The sequence below is a fragment of the Leptodactylus fuscus genome, chromosome 10, assembly GCF_031893055.1.
Source record: "Leptodactylus fuscus isolate aLepFus1 chromosome 10, aLepFus1.hap2, whole genome shotgun sequence".
NCBI classification, from domain to species: domain Eukaryota; kingdom Metazoa; phylum Chordata; class Amphibia; order Anura; family Leptodactylidae; genus Leptodactylus; species Leptodactylus fuscus.
Window position 1 is genome coordinate 22,868,264 of NC_134274.1, and position 18,052 is coordinate 22,886,315.

General features: G+C 40.8%; 1 protein-coding gene across 1 annotated transcript in view; it reads left to right on the top strand.

The window, feature by feature from the left end:
• Positions 1–1,838: 1,838 nt before the first annotated feature.
• Positions 1,839–18,052, top strand: part of PDZD7 (PDZ domain containing 7) — a 29,121-nt gene continuing 12,907 nt past the window's right edge. The window contains exons 1-9 of the mRNA XM_075288223.1: positions 1,839–1,880; positions 5,020–5,436; positions 8,366–8,506; positions 10,461–10,635; positions 11,034–11,210; positions 12,893–13,040; positions 14,662–14,722; positions 16,044–16,541; positions 17,110–17,304. Of these exons, the coding sequence (XP_075144324.1) occupies positions 5,244–5,436; positions 8,366–8,506; positions 10,461–10,635; positions 11,034–11,210; positions 12,893–13,040; positions 14,662–14,722; positions 16,044–16,541; positions 17,110–17,304 (1,588 nt within the window). The 5' untranslated portion in view covers positions 1,839–1,880; positions 5,020–5,243. The remainder of the gene's footprint in view (positions 1,881–5,019; positions 5,437–8,365; positions 8,507–10,460; positions 10,636–11,033; positions 11,211–12,892; positions 13,041–14,661; positions 14,723–16,043; positions 16,542–17,109; positions 17,305–18,052) is intronic.

Sequence of the window (18,052 nt, forward strand, 5' to 3'; positions counted from 1 at the left end):
TGTAACAGAACAGGAATAAGCCACATAGTGATGTCACAGTACAGGGGTATTATATAGTGATGTCGAAGTACAGGGGTATTATATATAGTGATGTCACAGTACAGGGGTATTATATATAGTGATGTCACAGTATAGGGATAACACTTAGTATAGTGATGTCACAGTACAGGGATAAGACACAAAGTAATTTCAGTCTAATTCATGGTACAAATAGTGATGTCACAACACAATACACAATACTATGATATTATAGCACAGGAATAACACACATAAAAGGTCATTAAATAAATGATGACATTACAGATAAGAGAAAAACATATAATGATGTCATTTGCAGGTATAATGCACATCTGGTATCATAGTTCAGGAATAATACAAAAAGAAATAGCACTGAGAAGTAATAAAGCACACAAGGGTGACCATGGGGCTCTATAGTAAAACTTAGGGGCATAAATTAATTACCTGCACCCCCTTCTGCTGTCTATAGTCAGTATTTGCTACATCGTATGTCTAAGTGCAATGCGTTCCCCTGTGTTGTTGGGGCCTATAGCAGCCGCAGTGCCTGATACTCTGGATATAAATGGGGGAGAACTGGCTACAATGCAAAAACATTGGCTGGGCTAAAACCTGGAGTTCATTGCAGTATATTAAGAAATCAGGATTATATATATAAAGGATCGTGTGCTTAACCTATAAATCAGAAGCCTATAGAAGTATTTATGCCTTTATATTACTACAATCAGCACTACAGGCTATATATAATAATAATAATAATATTACAAATATTTTACCGTATATACTTGATATTGCATTGATATTTCTGATTGGAATATATTTTGTTATTGTCAATTTTTCTAAATTAATAAAATAAAATTTAAGTATGAAGAAACTGACCCAAAAACATGAGGCCCTCCCCTTCCTGCCCCAAGCGCCCCCTTCCATCCCAGCTAAGCCATTGCATCTGTATGCAGCGCATAGTAGCTTTCTGGTCAGGCTGATACAACAATCCAACATGGCTTCAATCTGTCTGCCCGCAACACAATAGAGCAAGTTATATTCCCATCCCATAATTTTAGTTAAAAGCTATAATAGTGCATCAGGCATGCTATACAGAGGACAGACAGTAAAAGATTGCACGTGTCTTGGATTGGAGAAGAGATCACTGCTTTGTATGCCTGTGTCTGAGAATGCATTGCACTTGAGATGTTAGTGGGAGTCACATGACTAATTTATAAGACCTGGATCATTCATCCAAGACGCTGTAATCCAACTAATGGATTGGAAAAGTTAGCTACTCTCTGCTTACGTTACCTTACCCCAAAGATATTTTACATGTAAAAATCTTTTCTTGAATTGGAGATTTCTTTCATGTACCGCACACGATGGGGCAGAGTTACTGATCGAGGTGCAGCAGGATTCTGTCTCAGGAGCTAAGCAGGTGTCGTCGCCAATGGGTCTCTGCGGTTTTATTGTTAGGGTAACAGATGCAGATCTGAGCCAAAAGTGAGAACCAGTACTAGATATACTGATCAAAATGGTTAACATAATGCCATGTGTCCATAATATTGCATGCACAAAGCAATTTTAGACTACTATCTCCAGGGGTTCACGTTCTGTATTTCACCTTCCTTAGCATTAATGTCTATCTTGTATTACAAATCATCTTCTACACAAATGCCTGTGCACAATGTAAAAATTCTTGCAATCTTGCTTGTAAAAAGTCTGCCACCTATTGCTCCTCCTACTACTTGATGAATGCCACTAGAGGGCGCTGGAGTGGACCAGTCATGTTACACATGTACAGTGCAGGCTTGTGATGTAACAGCAGTCAGTGGAGGCAGCACAGCATCAGGATATCCATCTGCAAGGACAAATGTAAAGTAAGTGACTGTTCTGGATGGACTGTTTGTACCATAACTGATTCCTGAGCTTCATTTCATGTGCTACATGGTTACCTATGTTACAAGGCTGGCATTAGTATCAGTGATAATGTGTTTTATTCCTGAGCCCCAATGCATTTCTGTGTAATAGTGATAGTTTGCAACCAACGTGTTGTAGTGATGCTCTGCAGACTACTACACTGATATATTTACCTTCACAGAGCTAACTATTCGTGTTTTATTAATATTGTTACATTTATTGCATTGATACAGTGTAAAATAAATAAGCAACACTGTAAACAAGCTGCCTAGGAATGTAGCGACCTGATGCTACATTCTGTCTATTCATCTCTGCAAAGAAAGTTCTGGCTCAGTCGATTACCCTAAACACACAATGATACAATGTACATGATGCTAGAATAGGAAGTAATCTAAGGAATAGCCAAAGAAAATTGTGGTTCAATCCAAGAGCCTGAACAAACACTGCTACAATGTATATGATGCTAGAATATGAAGTAATCTAAAGAATATCCAAAGTTCTGGCCTGAACACTCAATGATACAATGTACATGATGCTAAAATAAGAAATAACCTAAAGAATATCCCAAATTCTAACTCAATCCAGGAGCCTGAACACTCAGTGATACAATGTATATGATGCTAGAATAGGAAGAAATCTAAAGAATAGCCAAAGAAAATTCTGGCTTAATCCACAACTTTGAACAAACAAATACAAAGTGCATGATGCCAGTATAGGAGGAAATCTAAAGGATATTTTAAGAAAGTTCTGGCTCAATCCAGGAATCTGAACACAGAATGATACAATGTACAGGACACTAGAATAGGAAGTAATCGCAGAATATCCTAAGAAAGTTCTAGCTCAAGTATGAACACATAATAATACCAAGTGTTTAATTCTGGAACAGGAAGGAATTTAAAGAATTTACAAGAATAATGGGGAAGCAGTGCAACTTTTAAGACAATGTAAAAGGTTATAGTCTATATGAGTTTATGTCAAACTGTAGGAACTGGCACCGTGTAGGTATGGAAGTGTATAGTGTAGCCCAAAGTAATGTGTGTGGATAGGTTTCGAATTAGAAATTTTGCCTCCCATTTCCCAACTTCAACTTCTGTTGTTGTCTATGGAAACAGAAGAGTTAACTAAGATCAAGTAACAAAACCTACTAAAAGATAGACACATAATAGCTGTGCACATGCACACATTCATATTTGCTTGAATATTTGTCATTTATTATTACAGAAGTAGCAGGGCTGATTTTCATATAACGTTTAGTTACAGTTACATGATACCACACAATAGAGAAATTTTTGTTGTGCAATTTCTTTGCAACTTTTTATCACACAACACAGTGTAGCCCTAACCTAAGCGACTAATATATATATATATATATATATATATATATATATATATATATATATATATACACACACATTATATATCTATTGGGTCTGGTCGGTTGTCTTATGCTTGAACCGGACACAACTGATAAGTATTTGGCTATCCGAAGTGCTGAAACCCTTACATTGGACAATGTCAGTCTATCAACAGAAGAGTCAACCTGAAAATGTTGCAGTCGATATTTTTTGATCTGGTTTAACAATACCCGAAGAAAACTGTGCTAGATCACTGGATATATGAGACCACACCGAGACGCAAGTGACATCTTGTAATATTCCATCTATTGTTAATGGTAAATAAGGGAACATGTTTACCTGCAGTCCTATATAAAACCACTGATATCATTTTGTGATATCTAACTCAGCTCTGCTACATTAGGCATCCTCTCCTGTAAAATATCAGAGTCTTTTAGGCAACAACACATTTGGGAGAGTTTCTGCAAATTGATTGTATCTATGGATAGTACATTTAATGGGCTTCTATATTCTATATACTAAGTGTGCCTTGATATTATTTTTGGTTAACCATGATGCTTCAGTCTATGGACTTTAGGGATACAACATAGGACAGATCAGTGGAGGAGAATATTCTCATATGGGCTGAATGGGAAGGAACAGGTTAAACAGCTTCTATCCATTGTATTTGTTATACAGTGCTATGAAGTGTAACAACAACCTGTCATATGATCCAGGCCTGTCATTCTGCACAGATGGGAGTTTGCAGCACACAAAGCTCTTACTGCTACATATTCAGTATATATATATATATATATATATATATATATATATATACAGCAGAATTTGTAATATACTGTTATATCGTATTATATTAATTACCAGTATATCATGGATGGAAATGTTTATGTCATTATGGATGGAGTCGACGTAGATACATAGTAGTTATTTGTTTGCTTTTTATATTGATATATCTTTATTACTATTATTTGTTCATATCTAATAAAGACGTTTCATTTGGCCTTATGTCACAAGTGAGGCATAATGCACATTTTGGAAACAAATACGCATCTGCTCCTCAGCTCTCCTTACTCGCGGTGCACAGGAAGCCAGAATCCCTTATAAATAATTCATGTGGCCTGGTATATCTTCCAGAAGTGCCGCATCTACAGGTGACCTGGCGTTCCTTACAGAGCTACAATCTACAGGCGGGTGCATCAGATACTTACCTACAGAGATTGGATGACAAAATATATAGAACGGAGAATAAGCAGCTAGTTAAATGCTCATTATCTTTTCAGACAACTTAGTCTCATTTCATAGTGCATGTGATTCTGGACCAAAATGTAATGCACTTTTATTATAAATATGGCTGCCTTCTGTTCGAAAATCCAATCTCAAGTTCCTGCCGCTAGGTCTCTCCCTTCTAGCAAATTTACTGTCTTGCTACTAAGGAAGTCTGTCCATAGATACTTTCCATTCCGTCTTGCTTATTTCAGTAAGTGTAGGAATGACTTCTTTTGTCTCTATACACAGAACCCCACACTTGGAGTTCTATATAACCCTGTTGGCGTGTTTGCCGCCATACGCACTCTGATCTGCTTTGGTGGGAAACCTTTAACCAACTTTTTACTTTGCTGACCTCAGAGTCTCCCGTCTATCATATGGTGTCCTCAGATGGGACAGACCAGTAATACTGACAGAACTGATACTGCACATATGAAATGTACAGACTTTAACACGCCAATGTTTTCTATTCTGCCAGTTTAGGTCATGGTCATCATTTGCTGAATGTTATTTACAATGGCAAACACAGAATTTCGATTCATGGCCTGAAGACATGCTTCATCTCACTATGTTCAGCATATATCTCTTCTGGTGGGAGATGACATGAAGGGATTTCTTATTTGCAAGCGCACAGAAACTTCTTCACGCTCAGCATCTATCAGACTCTAGGATCCCTATGACTTGCCCTCACGTTCCGCCGCCATGGCACATGCTATTGAAGTGGATGACAATGAGATGACCAATGATGACTTCCCCAGTAGTTCCAGAAGAGACTCCTCAATTCGGGCTCGCCACTTATTTCGAAAGCTAAACAGACCCGGAAATGGCCATCCTAAAGGGTTGCGAGCCACATCTCCTATGGGAAGGGTGATATTAATAAATTCTCCCCTAGAAGGTACGTTCTTGGGTGTTTTCTTTACATCATTTAGTGTTTTGTCTGGATAGTTCTTATTTTAAAAGGGTCTTTCTTTTTTTTTTTTTTTTTTTGCATTGATGACCTACCCACACTATAGGTGATCTGTAGGGGTCCAAAATCCAGACCCCAAAAGCACTAGCTGTTCCGACAGACTCCAGGCACCAGAATCTGCTGCAGTGGACAGGGAGCATGTGCAGGCTGGTTCTATTGAAGTAATAGCAGCAGTGCTGTAGCCCCATCCACTGTATAGCGGTGGTGGCAGAGATCTGATTCTATTACTTGAATAGGAGCCGTCTGCACATTCTCCCTGGGAACTGCACCAGCTTCAGGCACCTGGAGGCTACTGGAGCAGACGGGTCTGGGTCTGGACCTTCATAGCTCACAAACTAATGCCTTATACTGTAGATAGGTCAGCAGTATGAAAAATCAATTTGGGGCTAAAAACCCCTTTATTATGACGAAATAGGAGAAAACAGATTGCATGAAATTAGTGACTATAATAGGTTTATTATGGAGAAGACATCCTATCGTTGCTCACCCTATAAGACACACCATAATACTCTATTGTTTGGTTTAATATGTACCATATTTTATGCCAACCTTGGTGTAAGCCAACTAAGTAATATATATACCTTCAGCAAAGTATTTTCTTAATATTAACCTTATGGTTTTATAAAGGGATTTTCCATACTAAAATTATTGATGACCTAAGGATAGGTCATCCATATGAGATTGGGGGTGTAAAATGTCAGAACCCCACAATGATCAGATGTTCCCAGCCGCTGATACACAGAGAATGAAACAGGAGGAAGACATTTTTGTTTTCTAGGTAGTGGCTAAACTGAGTCATTGTAGCTTAGCTCTCATTCTTATGACCTGGAGTTGATCTGTAGTAACCTGATCTGGCCACTACACAGAGAAAGGAGCTGTCTGCGTCCTGCCCCATTCTCTGTGTATCAGATGCTAAGAACAGCTAATTGATGGGGATGCTGCTTGTCAGACTATCACAGATTTTATATTGATGATATCCTTAGGATAGGTCATCGATATTGTCAGCCCAGAAAATCCCTGTAGCAGCTGTAGGGCGCTGATCACAGCAGCAGGTAACAGCCCTTATTTACTTAGCAATACCTGCTCCTACCCAAGGCCACCTCTGCTTCGCCTTCATAGCTTCAGGGGGCCTCCGCTTCACCTTCAGTGTGGCACACAGGACCTCCTGGAGGCTGAAGGGAAAAACAAAGACGGCTGGGGGCAGGAACAGGGATCGGTAAGTAAGCCACAGCACTTAGAGAATTTGTTAGGAGATTCATCTCGAGGTTCACCTGGTTGCTTCATTCAACCAAAACACATCCAAAACAAAACTGCTATTATACTCTAGGATCTTTACAGACCCCAGATTATAATGAATAGAGGTCCGGGGGAGGTGATCAAACACAAACAAACAGCATTACTCACCTCTCCTGGGCTCTAATGCCGATCTTTGGACCTCTTCAACAACATTACATGGTGAGGTGGTCCTCACGTGGGTCACACTGACCAATTACAGGCCTCAACAGTCTGTGGCATCATTAAAGAGACCCATGCACTGGTGCTGGAGTCCAGGAGAGGTGAGTAATGCTGTAATTTATGTTTGCTCATCTTCCTTGGACCTTTGCTCATTATACCCTGGGAATAATAGCTCATGGGTGGTAAACCCCCAAAATGTTGAAACCTATAAATTTTTTTCAATATTTGTAACAAATATCGCAAGGGCCACTATGGGACATTATATTGTATGGAGGCCACTATGCGACATTATACTGTGTGAAGTGGCCACTATGCGGCATTATACTGTGTGAAGGGGCCACTATGCAACATTATACTGTGTGAAGGGGCCACTATGCGACATTATACTGTGTGAAGGGGCCACTATGGGACATTATACTGTGTGAAGGGGCCACTATGGGACATTATACTGTGTGAAGGGGCCACTATGCGACATTATACTGTGTGAAGGGGCCACTATGGGGCATAATACTGTGTGAAGGGGCCACTATGCGACATTATACTGTGTGAAGGGGCCACTATGGGACATTATACTGTGTGAAGGGGCCACTATGCGACATTATACTGTGTGAAGGGTCCACTATGGGGCATAATACTGTGTGAAGGGGCCACTATGCGACATTATACTGTGTGAAGGGGCCACTATGCGACATTATGCTGTGTGCAGGGGCCACTATGGGACATTATGCTGTGTGTTGGAGCCACTGTGGGAAATTATACAATGTGAAAATGGGGCGTTATACTGTGTTAGGGAGCATTCACACGGCGTAACATCCCGCGAGATTTGGCACGTGTACGCCGCGTGACCCTTTGCGTGCCGTACACGCTCCCATTCATTTTAATGGGAGCGGGGAGCGTATGCGCCGCGCTAGTTTGTGGCCGTGAATAAATGCACGGCCGCAAACTAGAGCGGCGCATACGCTCCCCGCTCCCATTGAAATGAATGGGAGCGTGTACGGCACACAAAGGGTCACGCGGCGTACACGTGCCAAATCTCGCGGGACGTTACGCCATGTGAATGCTCCCTTAGAGCAATCAAAGGGAGTCTTTTGCTGTGTGGGGCCAGTAAAGGGTGCGCTAGTAAAAGGGGTGCTGTACCATGTTAGGAAGGGGGTGGGGTAGTCGAAAGATTCCTGTGGGGCCCAGTCTTTGCTAGTTACGCTCCTGATGTAAACCCAGCATAATCTCTCATGTATTTCCGGCTTTAGTGTGCATTCAGATACTGCTTGCTTCTATATGAATTTTTTTTTCTTTCATTCATTCATTTATTTATTTACTTTTGCTAGAAATTTCTTGACTGTTTTGTAAAGATAAAAATACTAAATAAAAACCTGACTCTATTGATCCCTATACTATACTGCAGCCACCAGTGATGAAAGTGATTCAATCCTCGCTATCACAGTGGACAAAACTCCGGATGGAAGATTGGGCTTCAGTATTCGAGGAGGTTCAGAACATGGGCTGGGGATATTTGTCAGCAAAGTGGAAGAAGGAAGTAGTGCTGGTAAGATATATGGACATAACTTGTGTGTCTGATGGGGGTGTCGTTTTTTGTACTTGTAGTGTCTGATACTTTACCCATCAATGTGGCAAATTTTGCCATTTTTAAGGACAGCTGTATGGAATTGATGGACAGCAAAGGTGATACTAAATATTGATGGGATTTAGATTTCTCTTTTCTTCAATCATTCCATTTTGTTAATTGGCACAAATAATCGATTAACCCTTCCATTTCTGAAAGCAATCTTACTTTCTGTACTCTTACTTTGTAGCATTTTTCACTCCTGCCTAGAACTTTTGTACATTACTATATTTGAGTGCAACTAGTACATTATGTGAACAGTCTAAGTTGTGTCCTGATATGATTGTAAGAATCACATTACATTGAAGTGAGCCTTCTAAGCCTAGATTTACACGATGGAGTTTCACCCATGAAGCTCGGTCAGTGTGTTGGTCGGATTTCCTGGCCTGAACAGTGTGCAAGGAGAGGGACTCCTAAGATATTGGTTACTTAGATGCCAGGAGCTACTGCCCCTACCATATTCACTACGAGATGGACAAATGTAGCCTTCCTTTTTTATTCAGTTTTTAATAATATTTTTTTTGCATCCATTTTTTTTAATGTTGGTTATCTGTTTGCATCCATTTTCATCTGGTGAATGGATCTGCTAAGTAGATGCTAAAAACATGCTGCAAAGGCTCCTTAACTGAGTTATGACAAAGTACTTGAACGTTACATACTACAATAGAATAGTCTCTCAAAAACAGGAGGCCATAGTGACTGTCCATTATAGGAGTTATTCTCCGTCTATATCACTTGTACTGACCTTAACTTGATCTATTCTGGACTGTCCTCAGGCCTTAGGTGGTCTCTAGCTCTGGGTCTGTCATGTAGTTGTATTTATTAGGAGAATACTCTCTCCATATAATCCTTACAATCTCCCTCATGGAGTCACAACAGCTCTCATGGGCCAACCCACCATACCACATGGTCCTTTCCCTGGCGGCGTCACTTCCAACAACCCACTAGGGACACGCACTATGCAACTAGTACACTCCCTCGCCCGTGATGTGAAAGGCAACCCCTTTTGTTATTCCATAACTCCACATACATGAGCAGTATGGCATACCAATATGAACAATACATTATAACACACTTATAGCCTAATGATATGTTTACCCCAAATGGACATAACACTTGGGCCACACTTCCCCATTGGCATCTTGACTTGGGTGTAGGCGCAAACAACAATTGTTACCAGGAGAGCACTACACCCAGCACAACGAAGAGGTCAACAGGTATGCTACACTATAATTAAACAGTAAGAAGTGCCTAGCCATCTGGGAAAAAATTACTAGACACAGTTCAGACATGACAAGAAAACACATCAAGACTCAGTCCTTGTAAAAAAAAAGCAGTAACAACCTCGAACTCATCCATAGAGGTTATCTCCACCACCATATGATCCATATGGTTCCAAGAGGGTCATAGAGCCTAGTAGAGACCAAAAGACTAATCTGCCACATGTACGTAGACCAGTCCTATAAATGATGCATGGTAGGTGGAGGTCCTGTTACAGATTTTTTTACAGGGGGCTAAGGTAGACACTTACAGAATCCAGCATGTCCTTGTGTCTTTGTGCAACATATCCATGAAAACAGAATTTGTTTAGAATCATACTTGGTAATATAGGGATGTTTAAGTCTTGACTCCAGGCCCACGTCATTCCTGTGCTGCCTTGGAACCACCCCCAAACTAGATGGGACCACTTTGGGTTTTTGTAAGGTGAGCCCCTTGTCAGGCCAAGACATGCGCAAATTGGCTGGGATAGTTTCTGAAAACTTTAAGACCGTTGGCCAATGTGACCAAAAAACTAGTCTTCCCCTACGTAAGTTAACAAGTCTAAGTTTGCAAGGCAGAGCATTGGGTATTATATATTTTCAATCTATATTTGCAGATATGGCTGGGCTCTGTGTTGGAGATAAGATTGCAGAGGTGAATGGTATCAGTTTAGAAAGTATAACCATGGGAAGTGCTGTCAAAGTCCTCACCGGGAACAACCGTCTACGTATGATGGTGAGACGGATGGGAAAAGTGCCAGGGATTAAGTTCTCCAGAGAAAAGACCACATGGTAAGCAGAGCCGTACTCTTCACTCACATCCTCCCATTCATTGTCAGCCATTCTAGGTAACCAAAAATCACAATGTATCACCTCTATAGACCAAAGAGAGCGTGTCAGGTTCATTAGAGGATCACAGTATCTGGTTTCACCACAGTACAAGGGCTCGTGTGAGCATGAACTCTGACCAGAAAAAAAATACACTCAAATACACTCTGCTAAGTCTGGAGAAATCTTTTGCTTATCCAGACCTATAAGAGATGGGGGAGTGCTCTAACCAATGGCAATCATTTAGAATGAGAACTCTCAAGAATCTGTAATGTTTCTATTTTTCCTAAATTATTTAATAACAAATATGACGTATTTGTTGTAATATTGATTTATATTAGCAAATAAATCTGTTTATTCAGGGTAGATGTGCTGAATAAGAGACTTATCGTAGAGAAGGGAAGTTTGACGCCGTCCGACAGCAGCTCCGAAGATGGAATGAGAAGGATTGTTCATCTCTACACGTCCTCTGATGACACCTGCTGGGGGTTTAACATTAGAGGGGGTAAAGAATTTGGACTTGGGATCTTTGTTTCCAAGTAAGTGAAGTTCTACTAGAATACTCCTTTGTGTTTTACTTCATGGCTTCTTCTATGCATTGATTTGAAACACTAGGGTTTGCTATTTCCGAGTGCTCATTGAGTACTAGTTGCCCACTTTGTTACTTTTGTAGAAGCCCACATCTTAGATCCTTGAATTCTAGTATAAATGACATACACTAGGTTCACACTAGTGCCGTGGTCTTCACCTGACCATTAAATTAATGGTTACACAAAGAGACCAGCAGGCCCCATTGACTATATTGGGGTCTGCTGGGTGTCCGCCATTTCCAAACTTGGATAATGGGACAGGACTTTTCTCACTGATCATTTTTGGAGTTTTCTACAATGAAATTTCCAATGAAGATTCCAGCAAAGATGTAAACCCAGTCTTTTATAGTATATTTATATCCTTCTCTTGTCTTCTTTCACAAATGGCAAGAGTAATTGACAAAGCTTGTCAGGGGAGGGATTGGAGCCTTTGGGTGACCAAGAGATTTATCATTGCTTTTAGTAGATTATTTAAAGTGTTCAGTTGTAAACATCTTTTCATAAATGAATAGAACCGGTGCATGTAAAAAAAAATTGGAATATATCTTATTAAGGAGATCTCCACTTCCTTTTCTTCACAAAGATTGTTATTTATATAGAGATCCATTTCTGTATTCAGCCTCATACACAAGACTCTATGGAGAGGGGAGTAGGAGGCTAATACTGACTGAATAACGGATGTATTTCCTCATTCTGTGCACTGTTAGCCTCTTATGTACAACCAAAGAAGAGTCTCTTCATAGACTAATATGTAGAAAGTAAGTCAGCCGGTAAAGTTGAGAAGAAAACAGATTTCTTTAAAGGGGCTCTATCAGCAAAATCATGCTGATAGAGCCCCACATATGCGTGAATAGCCTTTAAAAAGCCTATTCAGGCACCGTAAATGTTATATTAAATTACCCCCCCCCCCCCCCGTTTTAAAATAAAACCCTAAAACAGAATGTGATAAACTTGCCCATCGTGCACGGTGGGCGGGCATTCAGGGTCCGCCGTCTTCTTCATCCACGCCTCCTCTTCCTGCGATGTCCTCGGGTCCCGTCTTCCTCCAGCGATCGCAAACTGACAATGCTAAAAAAAATGACGTGGGTGCATGTGCAGTAGCCGTAGTAGAAGCAGCATGCTACTGCGCATGCGCCCAGGCCATTTTTTTTAGCATTGTCAGTTCGCGAGCGGCGGAGGAAGACGGGACCCGAGTCTTTCCTCCAACTATTTTTCTTGCTTTATTTTTGTTTGGCCCAAAGGACATGGAAAAGAGGCAAATATGGATCTGGGTATTGACTAACGCTGATCTTCCGATGATCTTCTAGTGTGATGGCCATCTGAAAGACGATGGTCTGTATGCTTAGAATATGATGGTACTGAATATCTATCACTTTTGTAAAGGTTACACGTCAAAGAGCAGACCTATCACTGTAATGGAGAACACTCTGTACTTGGTAGGATCACATATTACTTCTTTAGGAGGCTTCTTAGGGGGTAGGATTGTCATTCTCCAGTTGAGCATTATTAAGATTTCTATAAAATATTGTAAAGTAATGAGACCTGTCATCGTCTGAATTCCCTTGTCAGAATATGCCTCCTGCATCTTAGTAATTTTGTCATGTTTTTTATTAATTCTGTCTCATCCTCAGAGTTGACCCAGGGGGACTAGCAGAAGAAAGAGGTATCAAAGTTGGAGATCAAGTTCTTGCAGCCAATGGAGTTAACTTTGAAGACATAAGCCATAGTAAAGCAGTCGAAGTGCTAAAGGGGTTAACTCACATCATGCTCACAATCAAGGTTAATCTATATTTTATGTAAAACTTGTATCGTTATATAGATGGATCAGATGGCACCGCACATTCTATGTAGCATTATTGGGTTGATTTCATTTGGTTCCTTCAGTGCTTGTATTGGTTTTCTCTGGGTAATGCTCTTATTATAGAAACATAAATGTAGATCAATGGGATTCTCGTGAACACTTTATCCAAAGGAATATGTTCTAGATACAGTATGAGAGAGGTATTGATGGGATGAGGGTACAAAGTATAGATTCAATTTCTTTGTACCAGCAATTGGACACCATGTATGAAAAGTTTATAATGCTGAAGATGGTGCGATCACATGAGCACTTCCATTAAGTGCACTGGTGAGGGAACGCCACACGGTAATAGAAAAACGAGGGATGGAACCAGGGGGCAGTAGGTATTAGTAATGGGGGGATATGATAGGGAATTATTTGAGATACAGCTTAACTGCAGATACTGAATGTGTGGGGTGAGGAGGGCACATCATGAAATCCCAGGCTAAGGGTGCCCATTTTCACCTTTTGGTCAAATGCTTTCTTAACTTGCCCCTCATACTCATGCATGCTTAGTTTGGCCAAGGGTACTTGTATTCTCAATGTGGAGAGGGTAAGAAATCACTGCCAGACATGTCTTATCTCTGGACAAAGGATGGGGCATGCTGAACTTCAAAACTCAATGTACATATGATATTCGGCCGATCCCACTAAAATCCTCAGCTTAGGCCATCCTTGCCCTTATGTGTATAGTTACCTTTGGACACAAAAAGAGCCAGCAGTGTAACTTGAGGGAGTGGTTAGGATGTGGTTACACCAAGGTCTAGGAGTCTTATAGGGGACCATAACATGTTTCTTCCCAATACGAGGAGGCCAGTGCATTATAGTTAGGTGGCCCAGGACAGATTTTGCACTGGGCCCCAGGACCTTTATGTTATACCTCTAAAGAGAGACCATCCGATCCTGTTACCAAAAGGTTGATGTATATAACGTCTTAGTTGTCCTTGAAGATGTTGACTTGCCGCTAGGCCTCCACATTGGTAATGATCAGAGCCTGATCCCCGGTTTCAGTATACAGTAGTCCTGGCTTCCATTAAATTCTGTTGCCATTACCAAACCCTATGAGTCAAGGGGTTCTATATATCACATTCATTTTACTAGCGAGAAGCCATATTTGTGGATCCATCTCTCAAACTAAACTAGGGTTGGTGGCCTTTCCGGCCAACATTTACGGTTGGTGTGTTAGAAAAATCAGTAATGAGTAAACCGTGGGCATAGTATGTCTCTGAGCAATAGAAAAAAGACTCAAAAACTTTGAGTGACATGCCTGAGAGTCCGAGTCATTAGTGAAACCCCGCGCCTGTTTCTGGGTAAGTGACTTACCGCTAATTACCTCCACAATAAAGGGAAGGGTATAATCAAGCATCACGGCGGCTGCGTCTCAAGGCACTGCAGGGTCACTTACTTAAGGCTCTGTGTATACGGTTTCATCTGTGAAGAGCAATGTATTATTCATCAAACAGACCTATCAGGTTTTACTTTCTGCAGCTCATCTCATATTTGCAGGTCTATTTGTATTTTATTATCTTTACGATTCATTGTGTTCCCTGTATCTTACAGGAAATGGGGATGTACCCTGCTTACAAGGAGATGATTGCAGAGTATTGTTGGTTTAATCGATGTAAGTACTGAATCATATAACAGGGTTGTAACACCGGAAGGGAATCCTGGAGCAAGGAACTCCATTACAGAATGTATAGTGTTCTTATATAAGGTTTCCTGACATTTTAGAAAAGCACTGATGAATATTCATCCTTTATTAAAGGGAACTTACTAACAGTGATCCATTATATGATCTAGACAGTAGTCTGTGCTGTCGAAGGAAAAATAAACCTTTTTCAAAAACTTCTTTGTTAAAAGGAATTGGGTACTTGGGTATTTTTTAAACATTTTCTGTGGTTAGCGTTCCTTTAAAGGGGTTATCCAGGAATTGGACAAACTTCAGAGAGGACTGGGGCAAGTGCAACATAAAAAATAGATTATTTACCTGTCCCTGCTGCTCTATTGTCCATGACCATGGCTTTGTCCCTGGAAGCCCTGTGCCCTATAGGACTGCTGAGGTCAATCAGAAGTCAGATGTCACTCACATTGGTCACCTCTCCCTTTCCAGCGACTACTGATCAGCATCCGCAGTCATGTGGGACGCAGGACTTCTGCAGACCAAGACAGAGCCCCAATGTTACGCCTTCCCCAAACCCTTCCAGGGTTTCCAACACTAACCACAGAAAATGCTCAAAAAATAAAAAGATATCTCAACCGTTCATCCATTAAACTCTAAATACAATTAAAACTGAGAAATACAGAAAAAAATATCTGTGTGACCCAAGAGATCAACCATGCCCCCTCCTCCTCACTGTCCTATACAGCTTATAAGACAACTGGCTGGAGCCACAGCGCTCTGCCCTGTCTGTAAAAGATTGTTAAGCCATGTCCCCTTTCCTAAGCCTTCAACCTTCAGCTTGATAGCAGCCAAAGATGGCGCATAAGAGTAAAAGATTAAGGCTAAGGCCCCACTATGCAGCTTTTTTGTTGCAGATTTTGCTGCATTTTTTTGAGCCGAAGCCAAGAATGGCTACAAAAGGAATGAGAAATATATAGGAAGTACATATACTTCTACCTACTGCTCAGTCCACTCCTGGCTTTGGCTCAAAAAAACACAATAAAGTCTGTGCAAAAAAAAAAGCTGTGTTTCCGCAACGTGGGCCTTAGCCTAAAGGAGTTTTCCCAACTTGCAGATATGGAAGGGAGGAAGGGATCAGTTATAAGACCCCATCAAGCAGTGGTTCACACGCAGCAAGTGTAGCACTCTATTCATTTCAGTAGAAAAACTGAAGATATGTTATACGTCCCAAATTAGGGAGAGCAACTTTTTTATGTGATATTTAAAGCCCTACACTGGATATATACCCTCATATTTATTTGTTTCTTTTCCCTCCTACCAGTAACCAATGGCCAATTGCAGCAACTATCTCAAGCATCAGAAACCAGCTCTTCTATTTCTTCCTATTCCTCTGGACCTCCTCCTGGTTCTATTAATGGATACCATCAAGCACTTATTTCCTCCCCAGCCTTGTACGAACCAGGAATGATCGACGTTGGCATTGTTACTGAAGGTTTACTTGAGACCAACTACTTGGACCGGTCAGAGACTGCCATACAAACAGATCTCCCCATGTCTTCATCATCAGGTCTCCTGGATCCAGAAGGATCTCAAAATTTGGGGATGGTCATAAGTGAAACCAAGAGGACTGTGTATCCCACTGTTCGTCTTAAAGACACTGCCATAAGATCAGAGAGTTTTCTTGAATCCCAATTTAAAAAGAAGCAAAGAAAATCATCAGATCTTCCCAGCTCAGAATCTCCAAAAACAGCCTTGTTATTAGCACTCAGCAAACCCCGAAGGCCCATCAAAAGATCTCAAAGTTATATTAGTCTGTGGGGTGAGTTTTGGGCCTTATATGTATTTTTATATCAGTTTCATCCATGTTGTGTATTTTATTCTTCCCAATGAAAATCCAAGTTTAATTTCCAAGCTTGGGCTGAGCTGGAAGTGGTCCTGGGCCCAGGTCATTCTGGTGGTGATCAAATGTCTAAGTTACCCTTCCACCCTGAACCAAAAGAAAGGCCTTTATTTTGGTTTTATCTAAACATTGTAATTTTAAAAATCTGACAGAAAAAAGATATCCATATGTAAATCATCCAGAAGTCTACAAGGACGTTACAGAAGTCTTAGACAAGACTACCAAGGTTTTGGTTCTTCTTCCAAAAACACAACAATCACATTCAAAAAAGATTCATAATATTAACTTGATCTCTTCATTACAAACCTAATATGTTTTTTAGTCCAATTGGTTTTGGGTGACAGAAATTGGAGTTTGGCCAATACTTAATAATATATATGATTGTCTTGGGATCGCAGTTTGACAAACCAAAAGTCCAATGCTAAAATTTTTAGGAAGGAATAAGGATAACATTGTCATTGTCTTTTTCAATTTCCATTTTATATAGAGGCCAGAAAGAAGAAGAAGAAAGAAAAGCGCTCCACTCCAGACAGTTCAGGACTCCAACGGTCCAAGACGTTCATGAATTTATTTTTTAAGGGCAGTCTTGGAAAACAAAATGGAACCGGTGGTAAGGAGACATCTACTCCAGATTCCAAGAGAAGAAGCAAGTCCCCCTCACAGGCTGATGGAGATACTAAAGGTATTAATGGAGGTTTCTTCATTTAGTTCTTCCTAAATCTGTCTCGTGGAATATATAGTGATAACAAAAAGCAATGATCAGTAAGGGTGCATGCACACTACGTAACGCCGGGCGTGTATGAGAGCCGTACACGCCGGCGTTACAGCAGGGCTGCCGAACACTTCCCATTCACTTCAATGGGAGCGCTCGTAACAGCAGCGTTTACGAGCGCTCCCATTGAAGTGAATGGGAAGTGTTCGGCAGCCCTGCTGTAACGCCGGCGTGTACGGCTCTCATACACGCCCGGCGTTACGTAGTGTGCATGCACCCTTAAGGCTATGAACTTTTATAGCAAAAATAATTTAATGTAAATGAGCAAAACGATGAGTAATATATATTACCTGTGAATGACATGTTATCTAGGCACAAATGTAGTGACTACCTAGATATCATTAAGCTTACTTGCATGTGGTTAGAACTATTGCCTTGCAACACTGGGGTCCTAGGTTCCAATCCAACCAAGGGCAACATATCCATCAAGTAGGTATGTTCTCCCCGTATGTGCGTTGGTTTACTCCAATTTCATACTCCATACTCCAAAGACATACTGATAGATAAATTGGCTTCCTGTAAAACAGCTGTCTCATGTCGGTGTTGGGGGATGAGTGCCTGTATCGCAGCCACTTAAACTCCCCTACTCCACTTTCGGTGTGAAAGTTGCCAAATGGAATGTATATTTTTTGCAAGAAGGTTCTCCCAAGTCTTTTGC